The sequence below is a fragment of the Pholcus phalangioides genome, unplaced genomic scaffold (genome assembly GCF_987345545.1).
Source record: "Pholcus phalangioides strain wild (caught in Gottingen) unplaced genomic scaffold, Ppha-v1.0 ptg000017l_1, whole genome shotgun sequence".
Lineage (NCBI taxonomy): Eukaryota > Metazoa > Arthropoda > Arachnida > Araneae > Pholcidae > Pholcus > Pholcus phalangioides.
In genome coordinates, this window is record NW_028301610.1 from 31,082,409 (window position 1) to 31,109,672 (window position 27,264).

Here is a 27,264-nt window from a genome sequence, read left to right on the forward strand (position 1 = left end):
TTTCTTCCATTCATCCAGAAAGATCCCATTCTTAACAGACATTAAAAATTAATAAAAGTGGATACAGCAAATCCTAAGCACACGCCTTGATAAAATATGGAGGTATACCATTAATACTTCTGGACCTACTCCCCTTCAATCTTTTTATACTACATTTGATGTCATTTAAGGAGATATAAGGAATATTGACAACATCAGAAGAAACCGGAGTCATTGTTTCAAGCAGAAGAGCAATTTTGATCATCCTCAGAAGTTGTGAAATTCAAAACAAAAAAAGCAATCAAGGCGTCTGTTGATAAAACATTGTTTTCGAAATACATATACTTCGGTGTATTCTTATTTTCTTGTTACAATAAGACCAAAATTGTTTTGGGTTGAATCTGAGAGTTGCTTCTATATTATCAATATATTTTTTATGAGCTTGTCTTATATAGAGTTTAACCTTAGCACTATAACATTTGTATTGCACTAAGTCAGAGATAGTATTAGTCATCAAATACCTTTTACAAAATTTCTCCTTATGTTTGATATTGTAAATAATATTCCTATCGAACCAGGGAGGATATTTTCGAGTAAAATTCTTTCTTAATGGTACACACATATCAAAAATTGTAAAAATGTAGAAGTAAAACATATGAAACGCCTCATTGACATTAGTGCACAAATGTAAAAAATTCCAATCAAAGTGACAAAAAAAATTATACAAGGAATGAAAGTCAGCTTTTCTAAAATCATAATTAAAATCATTAACTCTTTTGGTAGGATGACGCTCAACAGAAAGTTTATCTAAAGATATCAAAAATGCTGGATGGTAGGTGTCTTGTTTTATAAGTGGAAATTCCTCCCAGTTAACTGATACAGAAAAATAAGGAATAGATACCAGAACCAGATCCAATATTCTTTCAAATGAGTTAGGGATAAAATTACATTGAATTAAGGAATATTGAAAAGGAAGTTGAAAAGACTAGAAACATATCTCGATCAACCATCTCATGCAAATCATCGAAACTAATACTCCAATTAATTCCAGGAATGTCAAAATCTCCAATTATAATAAAATTGTGCCTATCATCATTGTAAAAGTTATCGAAGATATTATACAATTCACAATAATACTGAATGCCACAAGTTGGTGAACAACAAACACAACACAAATGTAAGATTCTGCCACCATTGCAAAATATCTTAACACAAGTTGTCTCCAAGTTACAATCAAGAGCAATAGAACTAACTTTAAATTTATTTTTTGCTGGGATAATAACATCACCACCTCTCGAGCAATTTAGATTACTGCAAGATCGGTCACAACAAAATACACAGTATCTGTCATCAGAGAGCCATATTATATGATATTCTAATTGAAGTTAAAGAGGAGATAAATTATGAATTATGAAACATGATTAATGTATATTATGTAAAGATTATGGGAGAGGACCAAGAAATTTCACACATTCGCGAGAAATATTGGGAAATTTCTTGGAGTTTGTAAGAAATTCTAAGGGTTCATTTAACACAAACTGTTTCAAATTTTTTTAAATGTAATGTGGATGCTATCTTCATGTTAAATACTTGATTATTTATTTTTACCAATAGATGGTAGCAAATTCCTCTTGGATGAGGGAAATATTCCAAATCTCTTAATATATAAAGTAATTAAGTCTCCACACCAGCACCGGATATTTTTGAATCTTCAATTTTTTTCAACTCCTGGGAACACGTCAATTGAATACTTCATACTTCCACTATTTACAACATCAACTGATTTTCAGCTTGTTTTTTAAGGTAGTTTTCATTGCTATAAATCAGCAAACATTCATGGCTTAGATATTTTTCAACAAACTTGATGGTTTTTGTCCTTCGGCCACTTCGCCATCCCATATTTTTGAGGAATTCTATTTAAACGGAAGGAGACGACGGAGCATAAACACAGATTCACGCTTAAGATCGAAATAAACCCCCAGACATAGAGCAAAAAGACCTCCTCCAAGTGGCAGGCTATGCACACTGGTGCATGCACATAGGTCTACTTAATGAAAAAATAGGAACTGTCTTTATTTCACTAAATTACTTAAGCACTTACCACTTACAGACTAAACCTGTATAAATGGCCCTTATCCTCTGCGTACATTTTAAAGTACTTGAGAAATTTAAATTTAATTTACTTAGTCACTTAACGCATGTAAACGAGCCCTAAGTTAAATCATGATACATCTTTTGCAGTTTTGATTTATTCCTATAATGACAACTGGAGAAAAATGTTTTTTTTTTAATTTAAAGTTTTGTTCAGCTTTAAATACAAAAAAATTAATACTGTTTAAATATTAATCATTTCTACTAAAATTTATAGTTTTGCGCAAATATACAATTATAAATAATGTATATACATTGCATTTCACATGCATTATTTAAATGTATGTGGATACAATGAGTAACTTCGGAAGTATGCGTTCACATTCTTTTGCAAAAAAAAAACCCCACTGTACCACCACTGTAATTTTCTGCACATGAGGGCTAATTTTAGAATGGGACCTACAATTTATTGCCAATTCCGAACGGCAGGCTTGTTATTATACTCATCAAGAGGTTGGTGTGCTAACCCCTCGATGGGGGACTCCCTGCGGTCATGTCGCTGTTTCTGTTGTACCCGTGTTAAAAAAGTTTTCTGACAAGGACAAACCGGGTATCAAACTCGCGACACTTCTAAACATCCTTTGGTACCTTAGGCGAGTATCTTATCAACTTGGGCTACCGCGCCCAAAATACTTATATATAATACTTATATCATATTTATTTTCAGTGAGTTGCTCTCCTTATTTGAGAAGTAACATGATCTTGAAGTTTGTAGAACCCTTGAGGCATCAAAAAGTGACATTATCTGAATTTGTTTCTGTATTAAAACAATATACAGGGTGAAAACTTAAGACTGCTTCACCTCAAATAATTTGTAAAACATGGCTATAGAAACATACTTACACTTAGAAAAAGTATTTAAATAATGTGCCCATTTTAGATGTGTCATTTATTTTACTAAGGGTCACATATGTGTACCAAGATGCAATTTTTTTTATACATTCTCCCTGTTCTTCAACTTCCAAAGAGAAAGGTGTTGTCCTGTCTCTCCTGAGTTGAACAAAAAAAATTCAGTATTTTTAAGTGCAATCAATACCCACCGAGAATTTTGAGTTGAAAAAATCACTAAAAAATGAGGGAAAGAACAGCATATGAAGCATAGAATGCGCTTGACCATTAGTTTATGCAGTTCTTTCCCTCATTTTTAGTGATTTTGAATTTGAATATCACAGTGAATTGCACTTAAAAACATGAAATTTTTTTTGTAGGGTTCTCAGAAAGACCAGGCAACCACTTTCTAACTATAGTCCATTCGTGAAGTTAAGGGAAAGGTAGAGAATGTATTCTAATGTGACAGAATATAGTTCCCACACATCGGAGGCTGATGAGAAGCATATACAGTCGACCCCCCCCCCTGTATTTGCGGTTTCCATATTCACAGTTTTTTTCCCTTTATTGGAAATTTTTTTTTGCAACACTCAGAAATCGTCATTCACATGTTTTCTTTATGAAATTTGATTTATGCATGTTTAGGATGGCTCACTAATGACATTACTGTCATCGCTAGAGCGGTGGCAGCTCCCAAGAGAGAAACAGCCACCTCGGGTTGGATTAACCTTTGGCCTCAATGTGCGTTAAAGGACACAACCATTTCTACAGAGCCAACTGAAGAGACTATGAAAGACATTGTCACCTTAGCAAAACAAGGTGATTGGAGAAGGGTTCAATGATAAAGATATGGAAGTCGAACAGCTAATTAATAGCAATTTAGAAGTATTGACCAATTAATGCAATTGACTGCTCCTGAAACTGAAGCGGTACCTGATGATGAAGATGAAAATAAAGAAATAGAAGACAAGTTCACCATGAGTAACATAGCAGAAGGGCTTCGCACGTTCAAATCAGCAATAGATGGTTTTCATGACATAGATCCCTCTATGTAGAAAAATTGGCAGAGGAAGCCTTGTCATCATATTCCAACGTACTTGATGATATGAAGAAGAAACGGCAAACAGAAATCACAATCAAGGAAATAGTTATTTTCCGGATATTATGCCGAGGTGAACTTGGAAAGAAAAGTCATCATGTCTCCACCGGGACAACTAACATGAATTTTCTTTCTGAGTTCACCTCAGCATAATATCCAGATAATAACTATTTCCTTGATATCTTGGGCTAAGAATTAGCCATCTATCTCTCTCCAGAAATCACAATGTTCTTTCGGAAAGCATCGTCAACAAAATTGCTGCACCCTTTTACATTCCCTTGTAACTTTGCATTACCCTGCTTTTCTCATGCTGTTCAATGAACGAGATATACAAGAAAAAACTATGGTTTCGGTTATTCGCTGATTTTGCGTATTCGCGGTCACCCCAGGAATAGGGGGGTGGCAACTGCATAGTAGAGTCTTGCTTATTCGACATAAATGGACAGACAGTACATCAGATAGGTGAAAATGTTGGTTAGGACTTAGTTAAACCTTGGAATAGGGAGGTGTTATGAAAAAACAGTTAAAAATATTCTGAAGTTAAATACTGTGCTTAAAAAGTTCAATACTGTGATGATTTAAAAACATTTTGAACGTAGTGTGCTTTCCTGACGAGTGCCATTTCTTCACTGCCAAGTCTCTCAATCTTTACAGCATCATTATGTCAATTCCTGTAGGTGGTTCTTGTAGCTCAGTGGTCAATTCCTGTAGGTGGTTCTTGTAGCTCAGTGTATTTAATTGTAGTTTCTAGAGCGTGTTATGTGAAATTCTGAGAGGCTCAACAGTTGGTGCTTGATTTTTTTTTTCTTTTTCGGTGAGACGTCGGATAAGCAAAGATCAGATAAACGAGACTCTACTATATACAGAAATGTTTAGTTTTATCTATTATTATGAAAAAAATATTATATTTAAAATTAGCGAATAAAAATCAAAACTAATTAATTAGAAAAAAATATTGGCTACCATTATCATAGAACCATAGCTACTGCTTCAGAGTTTTGGCACTTAAAATTTTCCTCACAAAAATCACTGTATTTTGTGTTACAATTATTTTATTATTTATCTCATTTATTTCTTTAATTAAAAGAAAAATAACAATATGCAATGAAATTTTTCAATAGATCCTAAACATCCTGTATAGCTTTTTTTTTATGGAACCATGGCTTCATGACTTTGGATATTCCCTAATTGATTACAGAAAGCGTTTCTTTTGACATAATGTGTCTGCCACCCCTGGGCGAGACATCTAGCCAATAAATGATAACATACAGTACCAACAAATACTAATGAGTGAGTGAGAGATTTTTAGCAAAGGTTTGATTTCGGATGTGTATTTTGTTCTATCATTCTTACATATGATGCCTCATGTTGGCCAGAGGTAATTCCATGGGAACCATCATCTATTTTACAATTCTTCCATATTTTACTTAATGAATTTTTCAAAGAAAAAAATGGATCGTTCAAATATTCCGTGGCCAGAATTTGACTTATCATCAACAGCAATCAGGAGCATTGTACCATCTAATGAAAGAGTTAAATTCAACTGAAATAAATTTCGTAACAGCACAGCCATCTTCAAGTAAGGTTTTTTAATCATCTGCCTTTGACCACCATAGACACTGTCAGCAGGGTATTTAAGAGAACAGTTTATGAAGATGTAAACACTTAATGAAAACCACCATAATTCACCATTTGGAACCAATGCAAGACAGAAGTTTTAACAATGGGAAGGGAGAAATATTGTTATTCTTTGTTGACGTTAAAATTTTTTCAGTAAGTAAGTACCCCCACCCCAAACATAAGCTAATGATTTTTTTTTTCAATTGTTTTACAATATAATGCAGTATTTCTGTTTCATTCACTTCCAACATAAAGTTATGATATATTCTGATTTCACAAACTAGGTAATTTATTTTCTGGAATTGTCAACAGTTTTTTTTTCAGTAAAAAAATTATCACTGAAATTACTGAATTACTTTTTAGTATATGGAGAACTTTTTCTCCAGTCAGTTTGATGATAATCGGCAAATTGACAGAATGGTTAAGAGGCTATTGTTGCCATAGAAACGAGTGATGCAGCTCCCTTGTAGGTTTCCCTCCACTGCAAACTTAACCATGAGCAGAGTACAGCCATTAGAGAGGTGAACAAATTTAATTTTTTATCTCATTACACATACCGCCATTTAGTAAAAGAAATGACATTTCTATAATATGGGCATGTTAATTTAAATACTTTTCTTGCATTATTTTTATTTGTTTTTTTTACCGAGAGAGAAAACTAAACACAGCACATAAAAAATACATATAAAGCAACTTGCACGGAAAGGGTCAGAAGGTATCACCCTCAAAAAATTATGAAAAAATTAAAGTACATTCATCTTACCCAGGAACACATAAAACCAAAAAAATTAGCAGCGGAGTTCAATTATTAAAGCTGCAAAACATTATTAAAAATTACAACAGTTGGCTATGTATCGCCTCTTGAGCTTCTTGGCGAGACCTATGTAGAACGTCTTTTCCAGCTTCCCCCCCCCCAATAGAAACACTCTCTAGTAACAGTGGAACCTCGTTTATATGATGTTCAAGACGCTGAGCCAAAACGTCCCCTATTAATTTGTAAGTCCTTTAAACTGAGACTTTTCAACCCTTTCTGTGTGGCACACACACACACACACACACAGTATCCCCATAGTGAAACCACTTATTCAAAATTCCATCAAAAAATACACACAGGAATCATTTAAAACCTATTAACTAGCTTGAGATTTAGATTTTCTGTCAGAGATGGCAGCATCATACTGGTTTTGTTTTGCAAGTGGTAAAAAAATTCGCCATTTTCTCTATTTTTATGATACTTACTTTAAAATTTATTTCCTAATAAGAAAATGTTTTGTTCAAAAATTGTGGATAGTTTTTATAGATTTTGTCTTATTTTTTGAAATCAAGCCATTCAATAAACTTAAGAATCATTTAAAATAAAATTATGGAAGTTTTAAAAAGGTGGTAGCTTGAAAGATGTCTTCTCACAGCAGATGTAGGCACAACCAATATGGCCAGGGATCTTACAGCCATCGGTATATATGGGAAAGTACCTATAGTACCTACTCCTGTGGCTCTAGGATATAATGATAATGATAGAGAGACATCTGGCAGGGACTGCTCCCATGTTGCCAGTTTTTTGGCAATAGGAGCCACGCGACTAATATCTACGAGTGTAGATATTAGTTACATGGCCTCCAAATGAGGGCACTCATACCCTGATTTGGAGGCCAAAAGATGGAACACATGAAAGGCGAACAGCAAAAACTCCATGAAAAGAAGGATTAAAAATGACACTATGAAGTGGATTCTAAAACATAACTGAAAAATTTCCTGCCAGAGATATAATGATAGTTCCCCCAGATTGTATCCAGTAATAATTAGATCAAAAAGTAACACAGTACTTATTGAAAATGAGCTTCCCGCCCCAAAAAAATATAAGAGCATGAACTTTACCTGTCATTCATATTGCTTTCAACTGGCGATAATTTCACAATAACAGACATCAAAGGTATCAAAAGATTACTAAACATCAGATTCTGGTGATCATCAATACTTGTGCTGATCATCTTTTTTAAGGATGAATGAAGACTAGGACACAGCATAAATAACTGAGATGGTGAAATCATATTGTGCTCAGATATATCATCTTTTATCTTCTTTTGCCCACAAAGGCGCGGTAATAGCACACCTTAAATGTGATTGGGAAAAAATTAAATGAATGTGGGAAGGATAACTTTATGGATATACACAAGTTTTAAAACTGAAATACTTTCATGAAAATACACTTGGAAGTTTATAGTACACCTAATACAGTCAAGCTTTTAATACAAGAAGGGGAAAAAATCTAGCATTTGCTTGTGTTAACCCTTACTGGTTACTCACTACATCAATGAAAGAACTAAAATGAGAAAATTAATAAGTAACATAATAAAAACTGAAAGCATATGTCGTAAAATATTGTAATAAATGCATCATGTGAAGATTGGGCACAAAATTACATTGCAGCATAGTATGTTTTAAATATGCACATGCTGAAGAACTTCTTTAATAACAGACTGAGCACATCAAGTTCCCCCTTTGCACAATGTGACACTAAGTTGCCAAAAAGAGTTTTTTTATGAAACAGAGCAGTCTCCTGTGAATAGAAGTGTTTTTAACCCAAAGAAAAATGTTAGCTCAGTCTGGGCCAACATTTGTTTAAACCCGACAAAAGTCAGAGAGAAAACGATTTCATCAGCCAACCAGAGTCCAACATATCCACTTAAACCAACTAATTATACAACTATAATGAACTCAATCAAACCTCAGAAATATATATATAAGAAACAACTCTGTGATAAGACATATGATGCCCTTCTCAATTGCAGCAGAGACCCATATGTAACCTGCCTCTGAAGATACATGCCACAGATGTGGGTAAAATTTCTCGTGGTGGAAGTGAATTTATCTAACCATGATCTAACAACCCAGAAATTGTATCATCAAGGAACATCAACATTTGAGGGTCTACAGACAAAAAAGAATTAACAACCCAACCAATAATATGAATGAAAAACTTAATTTATCATGTTTCTTTGAAATTTGGAGTAAATCAAAGCAAGTTTTTTAGTTAGATTTACCATAGCATGCTCAACTTTTAGAAAGCAGTGGATAATTATACATAATTATTAACAGATTAATTGTTATTTAATGGATTAATATATTGATTAATTATTGAATATAATTAGATTACTTTTTTTCAAATTTAAGAACAAAGAGCATGTTATACAAAAAAATTTCCTTTTAATAGAGCAAATCACATACTTCTCAGTGATTAATTACATCATTGTTTCTCATGTTCTTGATGAATCCTGGGTTTTGTCCTATAATTATTTTTCCATCAATTATCTCCAAAAGAAAAATTTAGGATGGTCGAGTCTCATAATGCCTCAAGTTTCTGTCAATGATGATTTAAATTGGCCTCCATCAAATCAAGAGATAAAGCAGCTTATAAACAACTGATGATGCCACACTACTGATCCTCTGGTACTCTGTGTTACGTCATACTCTGAGACCGCCAATATACAGGGTAGTTATAATTAAACTGACACTACTTCATCTATGTTACGCCTGTTCTGTTGGACATATCTCTTCGGAACTTAGTATACAGATTATATTTGGATGATGAGAGAAAAGAATATTGCAATAAAAAATAGTACAGTTTTTGACCAGAAGGTGAAAATGTGGTGCTTTTTATTGCAGTTTTCTTTTACCCATGGTTTATATAATGTATATATCAAGTTTCAACAAAATATGTCCATCAGACAGGGCGCTAAATACGTCTGAATAGTGTCACTTAAAGAAGGTAGTTCTGAGCAGTCTTTGCCAATATGCATCAAAATTCAATTTTACTCCTCACAATTTCATTGAATAGTGAAAATACTCCTTCAAAATTTAGGTATTTTTTTTTAATAGTTATTTCTTGCTAATAAAAAAATTCCCAAATTAAAGCAGATAATGATGATACTACTATGATTATTTAATCAGACCTATGTAGCTTCTATTCCCATGAACATATTTCATGTTGAAACATGGTATATACATTATATGAAACATGGGAGGGAAAACTGTGATAATAAAAAACCACTGCTTTTTCACCTTGTGGTTAAAAATTTGAATTGTTTTTTTATTGCAGTTTTCTTTCCCCCATAACGTATATAACAAGTTTCAATGAAATACATCAAGCAGAATAGCCCCTACATAGGTCTGAATAGTGTCAGTTTAATTATAACCACCCTGTACTTGTCCTTCATTTTTCTCATTGAATACAGAATGACTTATTCTTGTTCAAGGGGTCTCATACCTTTTAACATGATGAAAAACTATGCTATAGTAGAAATATCATTAAAATATTATTTAACCACTGATTTCTTTCAAATTTTTTACACATATTCTTGATTATATATGCTATTCTACACTTGTGTGCAAAATTAAGAGAATTAGCACATTATGGCAAATTTATGAGAAACTAGTGGACAGATTTTAATGAAATTTGGTATGAATACACAGTTATAACAGAGAAAGAGATGTGCCATACAAGTCATAGTACTTGATGATTGTCAGTAACATGCATGATTGTCAGTAAAGATCATCATCGCAGGAATGTCCAAAATCCATGTTGTGAGATCGAACCGAAAATGAGTCTAATATGGGGTATGGTCCCCTCTCATAGCCAGACAGGTCACACAGCGTGACGGCATACTGGACACATGGCAGTTGAGCAGTCTCTGTAGCAATTGGTCACTCCTGCAGCAACGAAGTTTTCAGTTCTTCAGTTCAGCATCTTCTGGTGAGATGCAATTGCCCTCCTAAGAGAGTCTCAGATATGTTCTATAGGGTTTAGGTCAGGAGATCTGGCTGGCAATCCATATGCCAAACATCCTCACTTTCCAGATAATCGTTGACCAGGTGAGCCCAATGTAGACGAGCGTTGTCGTCAATGAGCAGGAACCAAGGGCCAACTGGGCCCCTGAAAAGTCAAACATAGGGCTCTAAGATCTACTCTCTATACCTCCTAGCAGTCACGGACCCTCTGCCAAACACATGGAGGGGTGTGCAGCTGTCCAACATGATGCCTGCCCAGACCATGACACCACAACCACCATAGTGGTTCATTTCCCTGATGTGGGAGGAATGGTACCAGGCTCTCTCCAGATGAGTGTATGTCAGAAATCGGTGTCCAGGCTGAATCTCGACTCATCTGTGAAGAGCACAGTGCTCTAATGAAGTCTGATCCAAGGCTGATGCTGCCTGCACCATGCTAAACGTGTTCTTTTGTGTGTTGCAGTTAGCAAGACGCAAATAGCAGGTCTTCTGGCATAAAGCCTCTCTCATGAAGCCTTCAGGCAACCGTAAACCTTGAAACTCGAGTTCCAGTGGCAGCATGCAGCTCACATGAGAGCTGTGATGCTGTAGCAGTCCTGTGGCACCGCGCAAATAACAATCCTCATTGGTCATTGTCTCTTTTCGACAACCTTGTCCAGGTCTTCTCAATATGGATCCAGTGTCCTGAAACTTTTTCCACAAATTGCAGATGACACTGGGCATAACATCGAGCTCTGTAGCCACCTGCACTTGTGATTGCCCTGATTCCAATCTACCAACGATTCTCAATCTCATTCCGTCATCCATACGTTTGTGGCTACTTATTTTACTCGATAGCTTATAAAATTGACCAAACTCTTGAGAGAAACACAGTGAATGTCATTGAAGAGTATGAGCACACGAATCGTGAAAAATGGCTCATGCCCTTATCTACTCCTCCGTGGTCACAACTCTGCCCACTCGCACGTGTATGCTTATGTATTTGACATTGAATATTTGCATACTTCTTCTGTGGCATTATTAGTACCTTGGGTTCAGTACTTTTTGTGAAAATAGACACAATGTGCCACTCACTCATGTGCCAATTAAAATTCTCTTAATTTTGCACACGAGTGTATATCAGTATAAAGTTTTGCATATCTCTAATACTTAATTTTTCGAAAATTAAAAAAACCCCATTAAAAACAGCTTGTGCGCATGATAAAATAGCATGAAATCAATGTAACTGAATAAAAATTAATTCAAAATAAAGGAAACTTCATGAAATAAAGCAAAAAAATTGAGATCTCATTAACTCAATCTCATTTAAAATTAAATTTTAAATTTAATATGAAAACAGCACTGCTGCAACCTATCAGCAAATATTACAACTCTATTGAAGGTGGGCTTGCCTAACTAGTGCTGCAGCTTCGCTGAATCACCAGTTACTATGCAAACCCAAAGCAATGAGCTTGTAGCATGCATGCCTCAATCATTTTTCCATTTTGGGACAAAGTAAGAGCCCATGTTTATGGTATTTTAATAAAATATAGAAAAATCACTTTGCTATTAATTAAGAGGGTGATTCATTTTATATATAATTATACATTATGACCCCTTGCACAGGAAGACTTTATTTGCAATACTCGTTCTTGATATTTCAAGGTTTATTCACTTCTACTGTTGATTTGCAAAACCTCAAAAGTCATACATAAAATAAATGTATTGAATTAGTATTGTTTTCTAAATGTATAAATAATTTCTTTGTAATTTTAAACTTCAGTAAGAAAAAATACAGATTGCAAAATGCAAAAAAAAGCAAAAACCCATTAAAAATATTAAAATCATAGCCACCTATGACCCTAACAAAGAGTTTTTATCATTAATTGAGACATCTCCACCAGTAAACTAAAAATAGGAAAGACTATAATTTTAACTTATGTGCAAATGCAATTCTGAATTTTCGTCTTAAAACTGGCTGCAGTAATAGGTGTTTAAAGAATGCACATATGCAAAGCTACACATTCAAGGATTAAAGTCTCTCTCTTGTTTCTTTGGATTAAAGTTTCTCTCTTGTTTCTTTGGATTAAAGTTTCTCTCTTGTTTCTTTGGATTGAAGTTTCTCTCTTGTTTCTTTGGATTAAAGTTTCTCTCTTGTTTCTTTGGATTAAAGTTTCTCTCTTGTTTCTTTGGATTAAAGTTTCTCTCTTGTAACTCAAGTAACTCCCTTCATAAAATTTAGACCACTAAAACAGGAATTGAGCTGTGTAATAAACCATCAAAATGATTAAATTTTGTTTGCAATACACTTTCGTTGGGTGTGACTGGTTTCAAAAAAGTTTTTCCACAGAAATACACTCTCACACTTAACACAATTACATTACTAACCGAACTCCAAGACCTATTCTAGACGTATCTAGATATACAATAATTTCAACAATATGAGGTCATCATTAGAACACCACAAATTTTTGTATTTTTTTTATTTGCTCATTTTTAACAATATATATATCATCTTTAAAACATTGACTGAAAAAAAAGGAAGTTCAAAATAAAATATATGAAACTAGCTGTGTAGCCTGCGACTTTGTTCACAGGGATTTGATAATCTGAAAATTCCCCCTTGAGAGATTGAATTATGAAAAACCTATTCGAAGAAGTTCCTACCCATAGGCAGCGAGGTAGACATGAAAGTCTGGGGGGGGGGGGGGGCCCGCAGTATCTCCACCCATGTCCCTACCTTATAAAACCAAACTGACCCAATTTTTCATATTTGTGGCTTCAGCAATTCTTCAGCCCCCTCCCCGTTTTGGCCCCTGTAGGGGTGGAATTTTTAAAAACTCTTTCTTAGTGAGTCCCTAGATTACAAAATGAAACTACTGACCAAATTTGATAATTATAGCTTCAGCCGTTTCAGCTCTGCGATGATGAATCAATATGTTAAGATATGTTATTTTATATACAGTTGGACTAACAACAAACTTGCAAATTTTCATGTATAACAAAGTTTTTCATGTACTGTGAATTTTGTATTACTTATCTGTGCTATTTTAATTGCTTATAAAGAACACTAATTTCAGCAAAGTACGCATATAACAAATTTTTGACTGATTTTCAAAGATGCAATTGTCATGAATTTTTTTGTAATCTTTTTATCTGTAAATTTACTTTTCTGCAGCTGATAAATGACTTCTTTCTTTTCTTTGAAGACATTCTAGTAGAGCTGTTTTAGGTAATGTAAATTCCTATTTTTTGTTTTTTTCTACTTTTCTCCATTAAATCTTATTTTGTTTGAAGAAAAACTTATCAGGAAGAAAGGGATTGTGGTTATTCATTCTCAAGAATCAAACTCCAAACCACCTTTAATCAGGGTGTCTACCAAATACCAAAAGCAAAATTTGATGATTTTTTGGGGACTTTTCTCATTTGACAAAATGAACCATGCTGAACTGTTTTCTTATATCAGTGGTTTCCAAACTGTGAGTAGCGACACATGGGGGGGTTAATAAAATAGGGGGACTTAATTAGGGCTACCAACCATCCTTTTTTTGGCGTTATTTGAAGCATCCTAATATGCTTTGGAAAATTTGTCCTTTTGTTCTCCTTTTTAGGTTTCCAGAACTTTTTTTTTCTCCTGGGGAATTGGTTTCTTTTTTGTTCAGTCTGTAACATATATCTCTTCATTGGTAAGAGTGTTTACATGTCTTTTTTTCCCCACACACTTTGATCAATGCCCTCGAAAGTCCCAGAGGAATCCAAGTTGCCTCCAAGTGGGGCAGATGCTATTATAACTATGACCCAGCTTGCCCGAGTATAAAATAAAAAAGACAGTCAGAAAAATAGCTCTTAAAGAAGAAAAACCACAATACCCGTTTTGAGAATACCATTGTTTGCTCACCAACAGCAGATGTCATGTACTAAAGTGAGGGAGGCGTTACCCATTCTTCATTCAGAAATAAAGAAAACAGGATGCAAACCACAGTCAATGCTGATTCCTCTGATGGTGGAAAAAGCAAACTCTCCCAAAAGGCAAAAAAAACCAACTTTTGATGGTATAAAAAGAAACCCCCCCCCCCTCCTTGCTCTAGGAGCGAAGTAATAAAACTGACCAGACAGTGGGCACAATTTATTAAAAGTGAGGGGAGAGGAATCATCATTTGTTTTTTTTTTTTTTTGCTCCAACTCCTAATGTCTGTGCCAGACATGTGTCAATGTGTCAAAATGTCAAGACGTTTCAGTCCAAGACTATAGTACTATATAGCTTTTGGCCATCTTCATCCTACTCCCCCTTTCAGCCTGGTTGGAAATTGGAGACCTGCCAGGGTCTACAATACTAGGTCTATTACACTTTGAAATTCTCATGATATTATTAACCGCAAGGTGGTCCATGGCTCACTAATGGCGTGAAGGTAAAATATTACATAATTTCTCATGTATAATTATATTTTCAAACATTTATAGCAGATTAATATTGTACAATTATATTTTCACATTTTAACTGAGTTCAATGACTGTCCCCGCCAGCAACCCGTAGGAATTCCCATCATAATATCGGTAACTGGCGGGCCCCTTATGCTACACCAAAACTTCCAATTTGGTATTCAAATCAACTAATTCTTTTACTCCTAAGATCGGGTAATAAGTTGAAATAATGAAGGAGTCAGCTCCAATGATCGCACATGACACATAACAAATGAAAAATGAAAACACAAATGGTTTCCTAAGGCCTAAATTTAAGGTGAGTAATTTCCGGCCATATACTTTAACTCCAGTGCCATTTACAGCTTGAAAATTTTGAATCATGATGATTTGTAATCATTTTGGGTTGCCGGTACAAGAGAACAGTCACTACCAGTATCAATGAGAAAGCAAATGTTCGTTTTACGATCACGAATCAATAGGCGACAAGAACTTATTGGCAAATAGCATGTCGCCACTACCCCTGGCCTTTTCATTTCCCTGGTAGGAGCATGGCTTTGACACTTCCTCGCATTGGAACGGAACTTGCGATGATACCAACATATGTCAGAGACACTCATAGGAATTTACCGTCAGAGATGGGACTGGTTTCATTCACGAGAATGACTCCTTGCTCACCTTAAAACAGCAACTTCTTGCCGCAGTTGTTGTATTTCCTCCATCCGCTTGGAATTCAAGGAAGCTGCACTAACTTGAGGGATCGATGGCTTCGTAACCTTTGATTTCTATCGACATTGACTCCAGGATGTGATCCATGACTTCAGCTGCTTTTGTGGTGTGAGTGGCTGTATGGCAGCTAGAATCAAAGTAACATTTGGCGGAAGCTGCTGTAAGAACAGTTCCAAGAGAAGAGAGTCTGCAATGTTGTGATTTTTCTGCATGACGTTGCATGATTCTGAGAAGTTCGGACAGTTTCCTATCACCCAGCTGTTCCCCGGACAGGAGACATCGGATTTCTTGAGTTTTCGGTCGCCGCATCATTTAATGATGACTGCCATTCCTCATACGGGTTGACTTTCTCACGCTGCATTATGAAATTGCGTACCATTGTAGCTACTTCCGGTGGCAGATGAGAAATGCAGTGGTTTTGTACATAGTTTTTGAGCTCGTTATCAACTTCGGTGTTGCAAGTTCGAAGGTAGCTTTGCACATTTCAAACCACAAGGCGGGACCTGACGCAGTAAAAATTGGTATCCATATCACCGATGCTTCTGCCATGTCAAAAAAGGAAAAATGATACAGTGAAACCACGAGGTGAATGAGAAATGATGAAAAAGTTCTTCACATACCTAAAAGGCTACATATGGGTCACCACTGTCCTGTTGGTGAGTGATGGAAAAGTTGAGAAAAATAATGATCATGCTAGCTGAAATGAAATATTTATTATTATATAATTTATAAACTTAACAATTTCAGGACGATTGTTATGTGTGTTCATTCTGCTGCAACTGCCAGCGGAAGTATGTGTGTGTGTGTTAGGTTTCTCGCCAAACATCAGTGGCTTGGTGGGGTATGCAACAATTGCTTCAAAAATTGTAGCTATACAGTTGATTGAAAGTCAAAAATGGAAAAAGTGAGTTAGACAACAAAACAAAAAAAAATTTGGGATTACTTGAAAATTGTTATTATTTTTTTAATTATATAGTTAAAAAAAAAAAAAGAGACAAAAATATGTTCCGGTGTCCATACTCTTACTAAAAAAAAAGGCATTACATTTTACAAGCTTATTTAGCAAAATTTGAATAAAAGAAAATTTTCGAAAGTCCACAAAAATATCAAGAGAAAAAAACAGTGACAAATATTTTTGTTGATGTATTGTGATTCAATAACGTGAGATTTCAACCAAATTTTTAACCTTTATTAAAATATATTATTATAATACATTTCATTTTAAGAATGCTCAGATACTTAAAAATGCATATCACGAGTATAAAATGTTTTATTTTGTCTAAATGCATTCTTTCACAAGCAGGGACAGATATAACAAATAGTTTCACTGTTTTTTACAATTTTGTTATATGCGGGTCTGACAGTATATAAATGAAATGAATGAAAAAATTGTTAGGATTCTTTCAGACGGAACATGTGTGACGTGCTCCTGTGTGAATAAGCAGGTCTGCCATCTTTCACATATAAAGGGTCCAAAATTCTCCTGTGCCTCTCAGCAGATCATCTTTACTTGCAGATAATCTTTACTTATCTCCTTTATAGTTGTCTATACTTAATATGAATCATCATTCGTATCATCTAAAAATATTGTAACTGTGACAGGGTTGAGAAGGGGCAATGCCCAATGGCACCACTAGCTATGGAGAACCTCATGGTCTCGCAAATCCTGGAGCCTAGCCAACAAGCTGGAATCTTTGGCCTACCCCCCACAGTTTTCGCAGGTCCCTCAAAAAGAAATTTGTTTAAAAAGAAAAAAATAATAACCTTCATTTCAATGTCCCCAGGTTACATCCACCCTCATGGTGTGGGGGATTTGAGGCAAGGAAATTAGACGAAAAGATTGAAATCAGGGGAACAAATTTTTCTTCTGAAACTACAGCAAACATAATTTCATGTACTAATTATGAAGCTGATACCTTTCAAAAAGTTTTAAATTAATTAATTTAATATAAAACTTTTACAGTGTTAATTCTCAATTAACATAAGTGATTAATTTCACTAATTAATTACCAACGCTTCAAATAATAAATTTGAGAAGTTTAAAAAATTAGCCATCACTTTGATGTTTTTCAAATATAAATTAATTATTGAACTCTACTAATAAATTAGATACTATTACTAATTGATTAAATAAACTAATTATTGATACCTAAATTGCTTATGTATATATTTACTTCATTTGAGAGGTTCTAAAAACTTGAGCATTAAAATCTGATATTTTAATGTTTGAGAATCACTAATATAAGTTAATTTTACTGATTTAGTTTAAGGTATCAATAATTAAATAGTGGAATTAATTAGTGCCCAATCTTTTGAAATTTCCTAAATGCTTTATTTAAGGTATCAGTAATCAATCAGTAAAAGTGATTCATTTCTATTGATGAAAAAGAAAACATATATCAAAAATTATATATAATGCCCAGTTTTCTGAAAAAACTTTCCAAAAGTGTTTCTAAAAAGAATCCTAAAGAATTTGAATTACACGATGGTTTTAACAACTGGCTGTTGCGAAAATATATTTTGGAAAGAGAGAAAATTCAACTGCCCTTGCGGGGAATCGAACCCATGTCTTTTTACTTTGAAAGGACCGTTTATTTTTTATAGAATTTTTAAAAATGATAAAAAATAAAATTTACACTGAAACAAATTTTGAAATATGCTATAAAACCCCCATTAAACCTTCCAATTCATAGAAAAAAAATGAGCAAAAAAGTATTTGAAATTTTTTTTAACAAGGCCTTTGAAAAAAGTTAGTTGTCGAAAGATTAAAAGCAACAGAAATGAAAATCAATAAAAAAATATCACACAAAATTACATTATGTAATGTGTCTGATACTAGAAGTAACTAAAGTGGGCATGTGTGAAAAGATCTATTGGAGCTATGCCTGATTATGCTCAACAGCAGCTTGTTTTGTGCAACAATTCTGATATTTAGTAGTTGGGAAGAATCATTATAAATCATGTTAAGTAAATTTATAAAATGTCAATACAAATGTAATAAGAGGGAGAGACTAATTGATAAAACTAAAAATTAACAGATACTGAGTTATCAGTCTCACATAACTAAAAAATAAAAATTACCAAATAATTGCAGAGCTCCATTTCTTATTGCCCACACATTTGAATTAAATCCAGACATACACATTGAAAAAATATGATCACTCCACTGAATCATGTAATCAGATATTGAAGAATCCGAAATTAACATTTTCATAATATGGTAAGCATGAGCATGGGGTAAATCATACTTGTCATCTACATGGCATGGAATAGGACTTTTTATAATTGACAACAATTCTTCAACTGCAAATGAGGCAAGATTTTGCTAAAAAAATAAAATCAGGATTAAATGTTATTCATATACACCTACAATATAATGATAGTCAAAAACCTGCACAAATTCATATTAAGTATACATGGCATGTTAATAACAAAGCTGAAAATATTTTTAAAAATTTTTGAGTACATCTAGAATAATGTCCCATAATATATATATATATATATTTGAAATGTTTTTCCAATTGAAAATTTTCGTGGTACAAAACAAAGCCAGAACGTGTCATCTTATGAATAGTAGGCTGGGAGTTTTGTGTTTTTTCCTAGTTCTGTAATATCTTGGTAAAGATGCTTTAAAGTGACAGGTGAGTGCTGGAGTATTTATTTTCAAAGCAAATAAAGGCAAAAATAACAGCAGTACCTCCTAATGTTTCATTACACAATTTTGATTTCTATCGTGGAAAAGCATTTTCTAGAAGTTCTGACATAAGTCCATTCTAATATGCAAAAGACTTTTTGAGATCCTATGTGGTTGAAAATATACTGCAATAAGAGAGGCTACTAATGCCTCTACTTCAGCACCTCACACCACAGTGCTTGAAATAAGGAAGGTAGGGTCCTGTCTCCCCAGTGGTGTAGATGGTAGCATGCTTGCCAGGTATGCAAGAGGCCCTGGGTTCGAGTCCCAGCGGAGATGTGATGACTTTTCTTTCCGAGTTCACCTCAGCATAATATCCGGAAAATATCTGTTTCCTGGATACTGCATATCATTTTTGATTTGAATAGTTATTTACATTTTTTGTACTTCGACCGATCTGAATGTTCAAAACTAATCATGACTTGAGTGTCCAAAAAGCCGATAAAGAAGCAGTTGAGATGGGCAAAGCATTCCAAAGGAATAGAGAAATGCTGTTCTCAACTATGTCCAGAGGCACTGGAATCTGGGAACTTTGAGCCACTTGAGCTTCAGAAACTGTGAGAGGAGGCTTAGCTTGTTCTACAAAAATTCATGAATTACAATGCAATGCATGTGATCCTATCAAGAGTCTCAAAGCCTTGAAAATATCTATATACCATCACTATTCTACATTTGAAACTCAAGTACGGTGCATAGGCATAGATGGACTTAAAAGTCTGGGGGGGGGGGCATAGTGATGATGGTGCCAATTCATATATATGCATATACATTAGATCAGTCTGCTCCATCTTTGGTATACCCTTCCCCCGTATCTCCACCCATGGCACAGTACAAAAAAGAGCATAGGCAAATTATAATCCACACAAACGCAATTAACAGCATGAGACTGTGTTATCTCATTGTGAAAGATAGAAGCAAAGAAGATTCTAATTTTATTAATTGCTAAAGGAAGATCTGTATATACACCTTTGTATCAAGGGTTATATTACACTGGGTACCACATGTTTTCAAAAATTTAATCAGCAAATATTTTTTCTTTTGTCTGCCTGTATGAAGTTTTCCATTAAATATCTTTAAAAAAATTCATTTTAGTGTTATTTTCTTTCCAACACTGTAGTCTACTAAAAAACTGCACATGAACCTCAGAAACATTTCTTTAAAAAACTTTCAAAGAATTGGAGCATATTCAAATGTGCTGTGTACCTCGTGTGAAGTTTGTTTCTAAGAAATGCCTGTTTGGCGTTTCAAAGAAGTGCTGCCTTCTCTGTTTCAAAACAACTTTGCATCTTATTTTGCTTAGTGCATTAATTATTCTTCCTAATTTAATATTCTGCATGAATTATAGATGTTGCAGGCCAAATTTTTGAATGGGAGATTTCTTGTATTCACGCCTTGAAGTTGGAAACCATGGAAAACCAACTTCAGCCACCACTATGCTTGACGGTCTTGAGATAAGAGCCATCATGTCGCCCATGTAACCACACAGCAGCAGTTATTGCAGCAACAACAATAAGCAGTTTTAAGTAGAAAAAGACTGAAACTGGTAGCTCAAATTTGGATTACACATCCCTGGCACTCTATTTATAGGACAGCTTAACCCCTGAATGAACACATGGGAATGAGCCAAAATATTCCACAAATGTCCATTTCAAAAAAAGACATTTCAATATAACCTGAAAAACTTTAGAAGTTCAAAGTTTTAAATAACTTGGGTTAACAGATTAACGAATTAGCTATATTGGAGAACAATAAGAGTGGGTACAATGAATAATTTCACTAATAAATTAATATCATCAAAATCATTTCAGTAGCTTCTAAGTGTCAACTAATCACGCAAAAAATATACCCTTTGGGATTTCTGCTCACAAGACACTACTGATTGAATGAGATATGCTAATCCAGCAGATCTACGTGTCACAGATATTGAAGTAGCATCCAACAAAGCTTTGAAACCCTGCAGAAAAAAATACAAAAAAAAATCAAGACAGTTTAAGTGAAATGTGATCTAATGTACCATGATCTCCCAGTAATAAAGCCGTGACTCATGGGTCATTCCCCAAAAAACTGTACAATCTACATTTTTGAAATGAAAATTTCAAAGTTAAATTTTCAAAATAAAACTGATCTCAAATTATAACTAATGACTTTGAGTTTAATATTTTATAAATATTTTTCACTTTTATTTTTTAATATTTTATTTTTTGGGTTTTACGACTGAAAATCATGGATTTTGTCCACTCTGTTATGAAAACACATATCGCTGTAAAAAAATTATCATTATTTATGCTGTTTTTATCTCTTGAAATAATGAAACTTATTAGCTTATTTCTTACACATATGCTGAAAAAAAGGAGTTTTTAAAAAAATTTTGACTTTTTTTTCTGTCATTTTGATAGTTTTTCATGATTTTTTCAAAATAGCACATAGAAAAGTTTATTTTTTTTACATATATTTAGCTTCTCAAAATCAAAACTTTTCATTTCTGACAGAGAATGGGTTGGTAATTTATAATTTAACATCTTATTTTGAAAAGTTTTCTTAAATTTTTTTGCCAGTGAACTACAAAAATGCTTACCGTAACAGAGTGTACAGAAATGCTTAAATAAGAGAAAGATATTCTATAAATAGGCCACACATGCAAAGACACTTCTATTTTCTCAAAAATTATATACAAAATGTGATAGGTCACCCAGCGACTCCTCTGTAACCTTTGAAAAACATCCATCCCATGAGCAAATTCTAAAAACACATGTTCCCCTCAGTTTCAATTTCGGTCTGGTAAAATTATAAAAATCAGGTCAAAGTGGACTTGCTCAGCTGTATATTATATCAGGATGTATTTTCTTTTATTTCAAAGTTTTTTGTTGAAATTGAATAGTAATTTGACGTCGGTATAAATTTCGTGTTTATGGCTCTCACATTAGTGATACAGAATGGACTGGGGGGACAGGGCAGTATTTGTGTTTTGCTGCCTGTGGGCTATAAAAATTTTTCCGCCCCCTCCCATTCCAGTCTCTAACTTTTTTATCCCACCCCCTTCCAATCCTCCCATGCCATTACTAATAAATCATAAACAAACAAAAGACAAAAAATTGATACTGTATATAGTTGCACCTAAATTTTACTTTTTTGTCCTGTATTCATATCTTATTTCGATCCATAATAATTGCCATATAACAGGTGGGGTGCTCAACCTCCAGCCCGTAGGCTACACATAAATGAAAAACACTGATAAATTTAATTCCACAATTTATGGTGCATACTTTCTGCATACTTGAATATAGTTTAGCAACAAAATCAATAATGCATTACATAATATCTATACATATTATCTTTAACCGCACATCCTAAAGTGTATTTTGAAGTAATGAAATACTTTTTCCAAATTGTTTCATGGACTGATTAAAATTCTAGATGGGGCCCACCAGTGGTTTGTGTCTTTTGTTTCTATATTTCATTGTGTATATTTTTTATTGCGGTACATATAGTTTAATATAATACCGTATTTCTTGGAAACACATGAACGTATGCATCGCTGTATCGGAAAAAACCCCATCAATATACGACATTTTGTTTATGAACTTAACATAAGGCCCTCATCCCATTTCTGATATAAAATTTATTAAATACTTATTTTTAATTTTGGAAATACTTGCTAAATGCTCATTGCTTATCAAATGCATGCCAATTTTAAAAACGCTACTCGGTTAATTGAGAGTTGAATATCATGTGATGCAGTTGGCATGGCCCCCACATCCTGCAGCAAGACCCCTTTATGATGAATTTATAGCGTGAAAGAAAAAATGAGAATCGTCTTGGAATCCTGTTAGACCCATCCTTGTGGGGAGCCATGACAGTAGGCCAATCCAGAGGCAGCTCAAGCAAGGATGCAAGGGGTGCAGCGCACCCGGGTGGCAGGTTATAAGGGGCGGCAGCGTAGACTTTAGTTAAGACCCCAGAATTTAACACAATAAAAATTCACGTGACATCACACTTTTGAGTCATACCTCGACAAAGGAAACATTGAGAAAATAGACAGGGCCTCTGACCTATATACCAGAAATAAGAATATAAGCTATCGGAAAGACTCGAGACAATATCTGTACCTGCGCAGGAATTGTATTTTGTGCCTCCTGCCTATTCCTCCCCATAGCCCTTACATCCTGCGTCAGGGCTCCTAGGCTGGAATCCAGAGCTGTAGTGTACCTTATCAGGACCCCTTCTTGAAAGGCTTATTGTTAGGCAAAACAAATGTAAACTTTTGTGGGCCCCCAAATTAAGTTTGGGGTCTAGGGGCAGTGCTCCAATCGCCCCAGCCTAGTTACTGCCCTGCTGGAATCTTACGCGGAACCCAAGCCACATGTGCTATAGGGTCCCTTTTACAGAAAAGAGAAATTATAAGGACCATTGGCGTATGCAAAGGGGGTTTGGGGTTCTAACCCCCCCCCCCCCAATCCGAGATGATAGTGTTATTTTCCAGGGAAAAAAATTATAAACCCCTACTTGAGAGGAAAACAAATTGCAACCCCCCCCCATCCCTGAGAAAATTCTGCGTACGGACTTAGTCCCAGGACTCGAAGCTGGAGCCCTGTCAACCTTCTCCTTGGGGGTCATGCCCCTCACGACTTATCCAAACAATTCCTAATGAAAAAATTTTTTTTTGCCCATTCACCTCGGATTTAGCACCCCTCTCGAGCGCCACCCTGTGCGGCCACAATGGGTCGCATGGCCAAACGACGCCCCTGTACTCTATCACAAGAGGCAAGAGTGCATTTCGGTTCCCTCACCTAGAATTTGTTCCAGAATAGTCAAATGAAAGCAAAAGAAAAATTCGGGTTCTCACTTCTCGTCCCGGGAATACCAGTTTCTAATAAAAAAGTTTCTAAATAAAAATAACCTCATTATATATCATCTTTAAGGCATAAGTGATGCCTTACAAAAATAAATGCTGTTTCAAGGATTAAGTTATCTGGCATTATTAAGAATGGTAAAATAATTCTGGAAAAAAAAGCCAGCTACTTCAAGAGTGGGACGTATAATCACGCACATTTTTCATGGTTAACCAATGTTATGTGGCCTTCTTCTGAAAAAAAAAAAAGGTTTATCTCGAGGTCCCCTTCACTGAAGCCCTAACAGGCTCCGGTCAAGCCTACCAGGGTTGCAATTAGGGGCGGCATATGAGGCTTCGCACCCAGGTGGTAGGTAAGCTCAAGCCACCCCTGGGCCAATCTCTTGGAAATTGTATTTTTGGATAATATCAGAGATATTCACTTTAAAAACACTTTAAACCGCTCTCTTGTAAAATTTCCCTTTTGGCACATGGTGCCAATTATCTCCAATATACAGAAATAGTTCAAACTGCAAATGTAAACTGTTCATCTGTCGTGTTTGTTACTCATACGAAAAGCAAGTGAGACAGTACAATATAAAGATTGCAGAGAGAACACAATTTAATTGATGTCCTGTATTGAGACCAGGATGTGAGCGAACTTCTTATGGTTTTATATACAAAATGAAACTAAAATACAATAAACATTCTCTTTTTAATTTTAATTTATTAAACGAGCACACTAGCTCAAACTTTTTTCAATTTATCGATCATATGAAAAAATATCTCTCTTTTATATACGGGGTGATTATAAAAAAACTATCCCGACATATGGGCCCTAACTATCATACCATTCACAGAAACTAAATGAAATTTTGGCATAAGGTATTTTGAGGTATGCGCTCAAGAATGATATGGAAAACAACAGTGTCACTCTAACAGTTACGGTTACAGTGAGAAAATTTCAAAAATATCAAATGGCAACACCAAGTTTTTTGTATTGGAATGCGATCTCCATACTGAAAAACACTAAATAGCGTTGGAATGGCACCTGTAGCACGAAAATCCCCGGAGCTAGGCAAGGAAAAAGTAAAAAGGACTTTGCCGTACACCAGAGCATTAATGTTCGTTTCATTCGTCACACCGTTTCTTCGGCTGAGATCCCAGCCTGATTAGTCCTCCACAAGGTCATGTGGAAAATTTGTGAAACACAATAAAATGCTTTATTTTATGCTGCTTCTCTGTCCTTATTGTTTGTCCTCACTTTTAGCCTATCTACCACCGGTGATTTTCATGCTACAGTTGCCGTTCGAAGCTATTTAGGGTTTTTCACAATGGAGATCACATTCCAATACAAAAAACTTGGTGCTGCCATTTGATATTTTCGAAATTTTCTCACTATAATCGTAACTGTTAGAGTGACACTGTTGTTTTCCATATCATTCTTGAGCGCATACATCAAAATACCTTATGCCAAAATTTCATTCCGTTTCCGTGAATGGTATGATAGTTAGGGGCCCATATGTTGGGATAGTTTTTTTATAATCACCCTGTATATATGCCTTATTGAATACAAGTATTACAGAGGATTCCAAATTACCTAAAGGCTCAATTACATTGGGCGAGTTTATTAGCTATTTTTCAGTGAGTAAAGTAGCTGGCGAGCAAACTGGTTCCAACTAGTGCAGCGAATTTCAATTACACAGGACTAGTAACATTGCTCACTAAATGAGCGAGCAACTATTTTTCTTTCCCTTCCTTTTTGCATATTGTCGTCTTTCTCTTTTGTTGCAAGCCAAAGTGAGAGGGAAAAAAGTAGCCACGCCCATATTGCACACGAGAAATGACAAAAACGTGAGTAGTGAGAAAAGTAGCCTACCTTTCAACTTTTCTCGCACTAGCAGAGCGAGTGGCAATTTTACTTGCTGACGTTATCACACAGAACGAGTTCAGTAGCAGAGAGTAAAACCACAAGCGAATAGCTAGTAAACTCGCCCAATGTACTTGAGCCTTAAGACTGAATTGTGGCGGTTGTTCATGCATTATCATAAAAGAAAACCCTAACAAAATACAAAATGTATGAACTTATCAGAAATGAGTAGCTATATTTGATATTTACTTACTTTGTTTTCATCAGGAAAGTAAAACATAGTTTTCCAAACTTTTTGTTCCACATTTTGTCCCCTTCTTCAGAAATTTTTTCTCTTATCATCCTCAACTAAAGTGAACCCATAGGATCCTGTTAAACCAGTAGCTTTCATTCCCCCCTCAGGACCATTTTATCGCCCACCAGTTGGCGATATTGTCCACTTTGGGAAACACTGGTGTAAAATGAAGAGGAGCTTTTTCCATTTTGTTAGTAATCCTGCATTTATAACCGAATGTAGTTTTGTAATACTGTATACAATTCATAAAAATGTGGGTTCCGCCAAGCTGCACATTTGTTCCTTTTTTTTGTTTTTTGAAACTCGTCACATGAGGAGAGCTATCCTTATAGCTTATAGGACCAGTAAACAGATTCGCATGTCTCCGCCATTGTGTGTGTGTACCATGATTTCTTTATAGTTAGTGACTGCAACAGATGCTGTTTTGGATTGACCAGCTTCATCTCATTCTGGTTCCCAAACAAGTTTAAAAAAATCGTATTGTAATCGAATTCATCCATTCCATTTATATCCACTTAACACCATCAAGCTTATATTACTGGAGAGTATGACGTCAGCGGTCTCCGCCATGGCAGTGCTGAGAACTGTGTCCCTCAAAATAATTCCTCAGAAGATCACATGACTCTGTGAAAATACACACAATCCCCCCATGATTTTTTTATGGCATCCAAAGGAATTTAAAATAATAAATAAAAGAAACAATTTCAGCATTGACGAGATAATTCCAAAATTAATGAAAGATAATTCCAAAATTAATGAAAGATAATTCCAAAATTAATGAAAGATAATTCCAGAATTAATGAAAGAAATAATTCTAGAATTAATGTAAGAGAATTTCAGCATTGATAAAAGCGATGATTCCAGAATTAAGGAGAGATAATTCCAAAATTAATGAAAGAAAAATTCTAGAATTAATTGAAGAGGTAATTCCAGAATTGGGAAAGATATAATTCAAATATTAATGAAATAAAAAATTAGAGAATGAGAT

At 34.8% G+C, this 27,264-nt stretch overlaps 1 protein-coding gene across 5 annotated transcripts in view; it reads right to left on the reverse strand.

The window, feature by feature from the left end:
* LOC149072895 (tRNA (32-2'-O)-methyltransferase regulator THADA) overlaps positions 1 to 27,264 on the reverse strand; it is a 240,872-nt gene that overhangs the window by 96,041 nt on the left and 117,567 nt on the right. For all 5 annotated transcript variants that reach the window (XM_089246909.1, XM_089246911.1, XM_089246910.1 and 2 more), the window contains exons 19-21: positions 21,130 to 21,237; positions 18,671 to 18,914; positions 7,553 to 7,787 (exon numbers count right to left, since the gene is read on the reverse strand). In XM_089246909.1, coding sequence (XP_089103035.1) covers positions 7,553 to 7,787; positions 18,671 to 18,914; positions 21,130 to 21,237 — 587 coding nt within the window. The remainder of the gene's footprint in view (positions 1 to 7,552; positions 7,788 to 18,670; positions 18,915 to 21,129; positions 21,238 to 27,264) is intronic.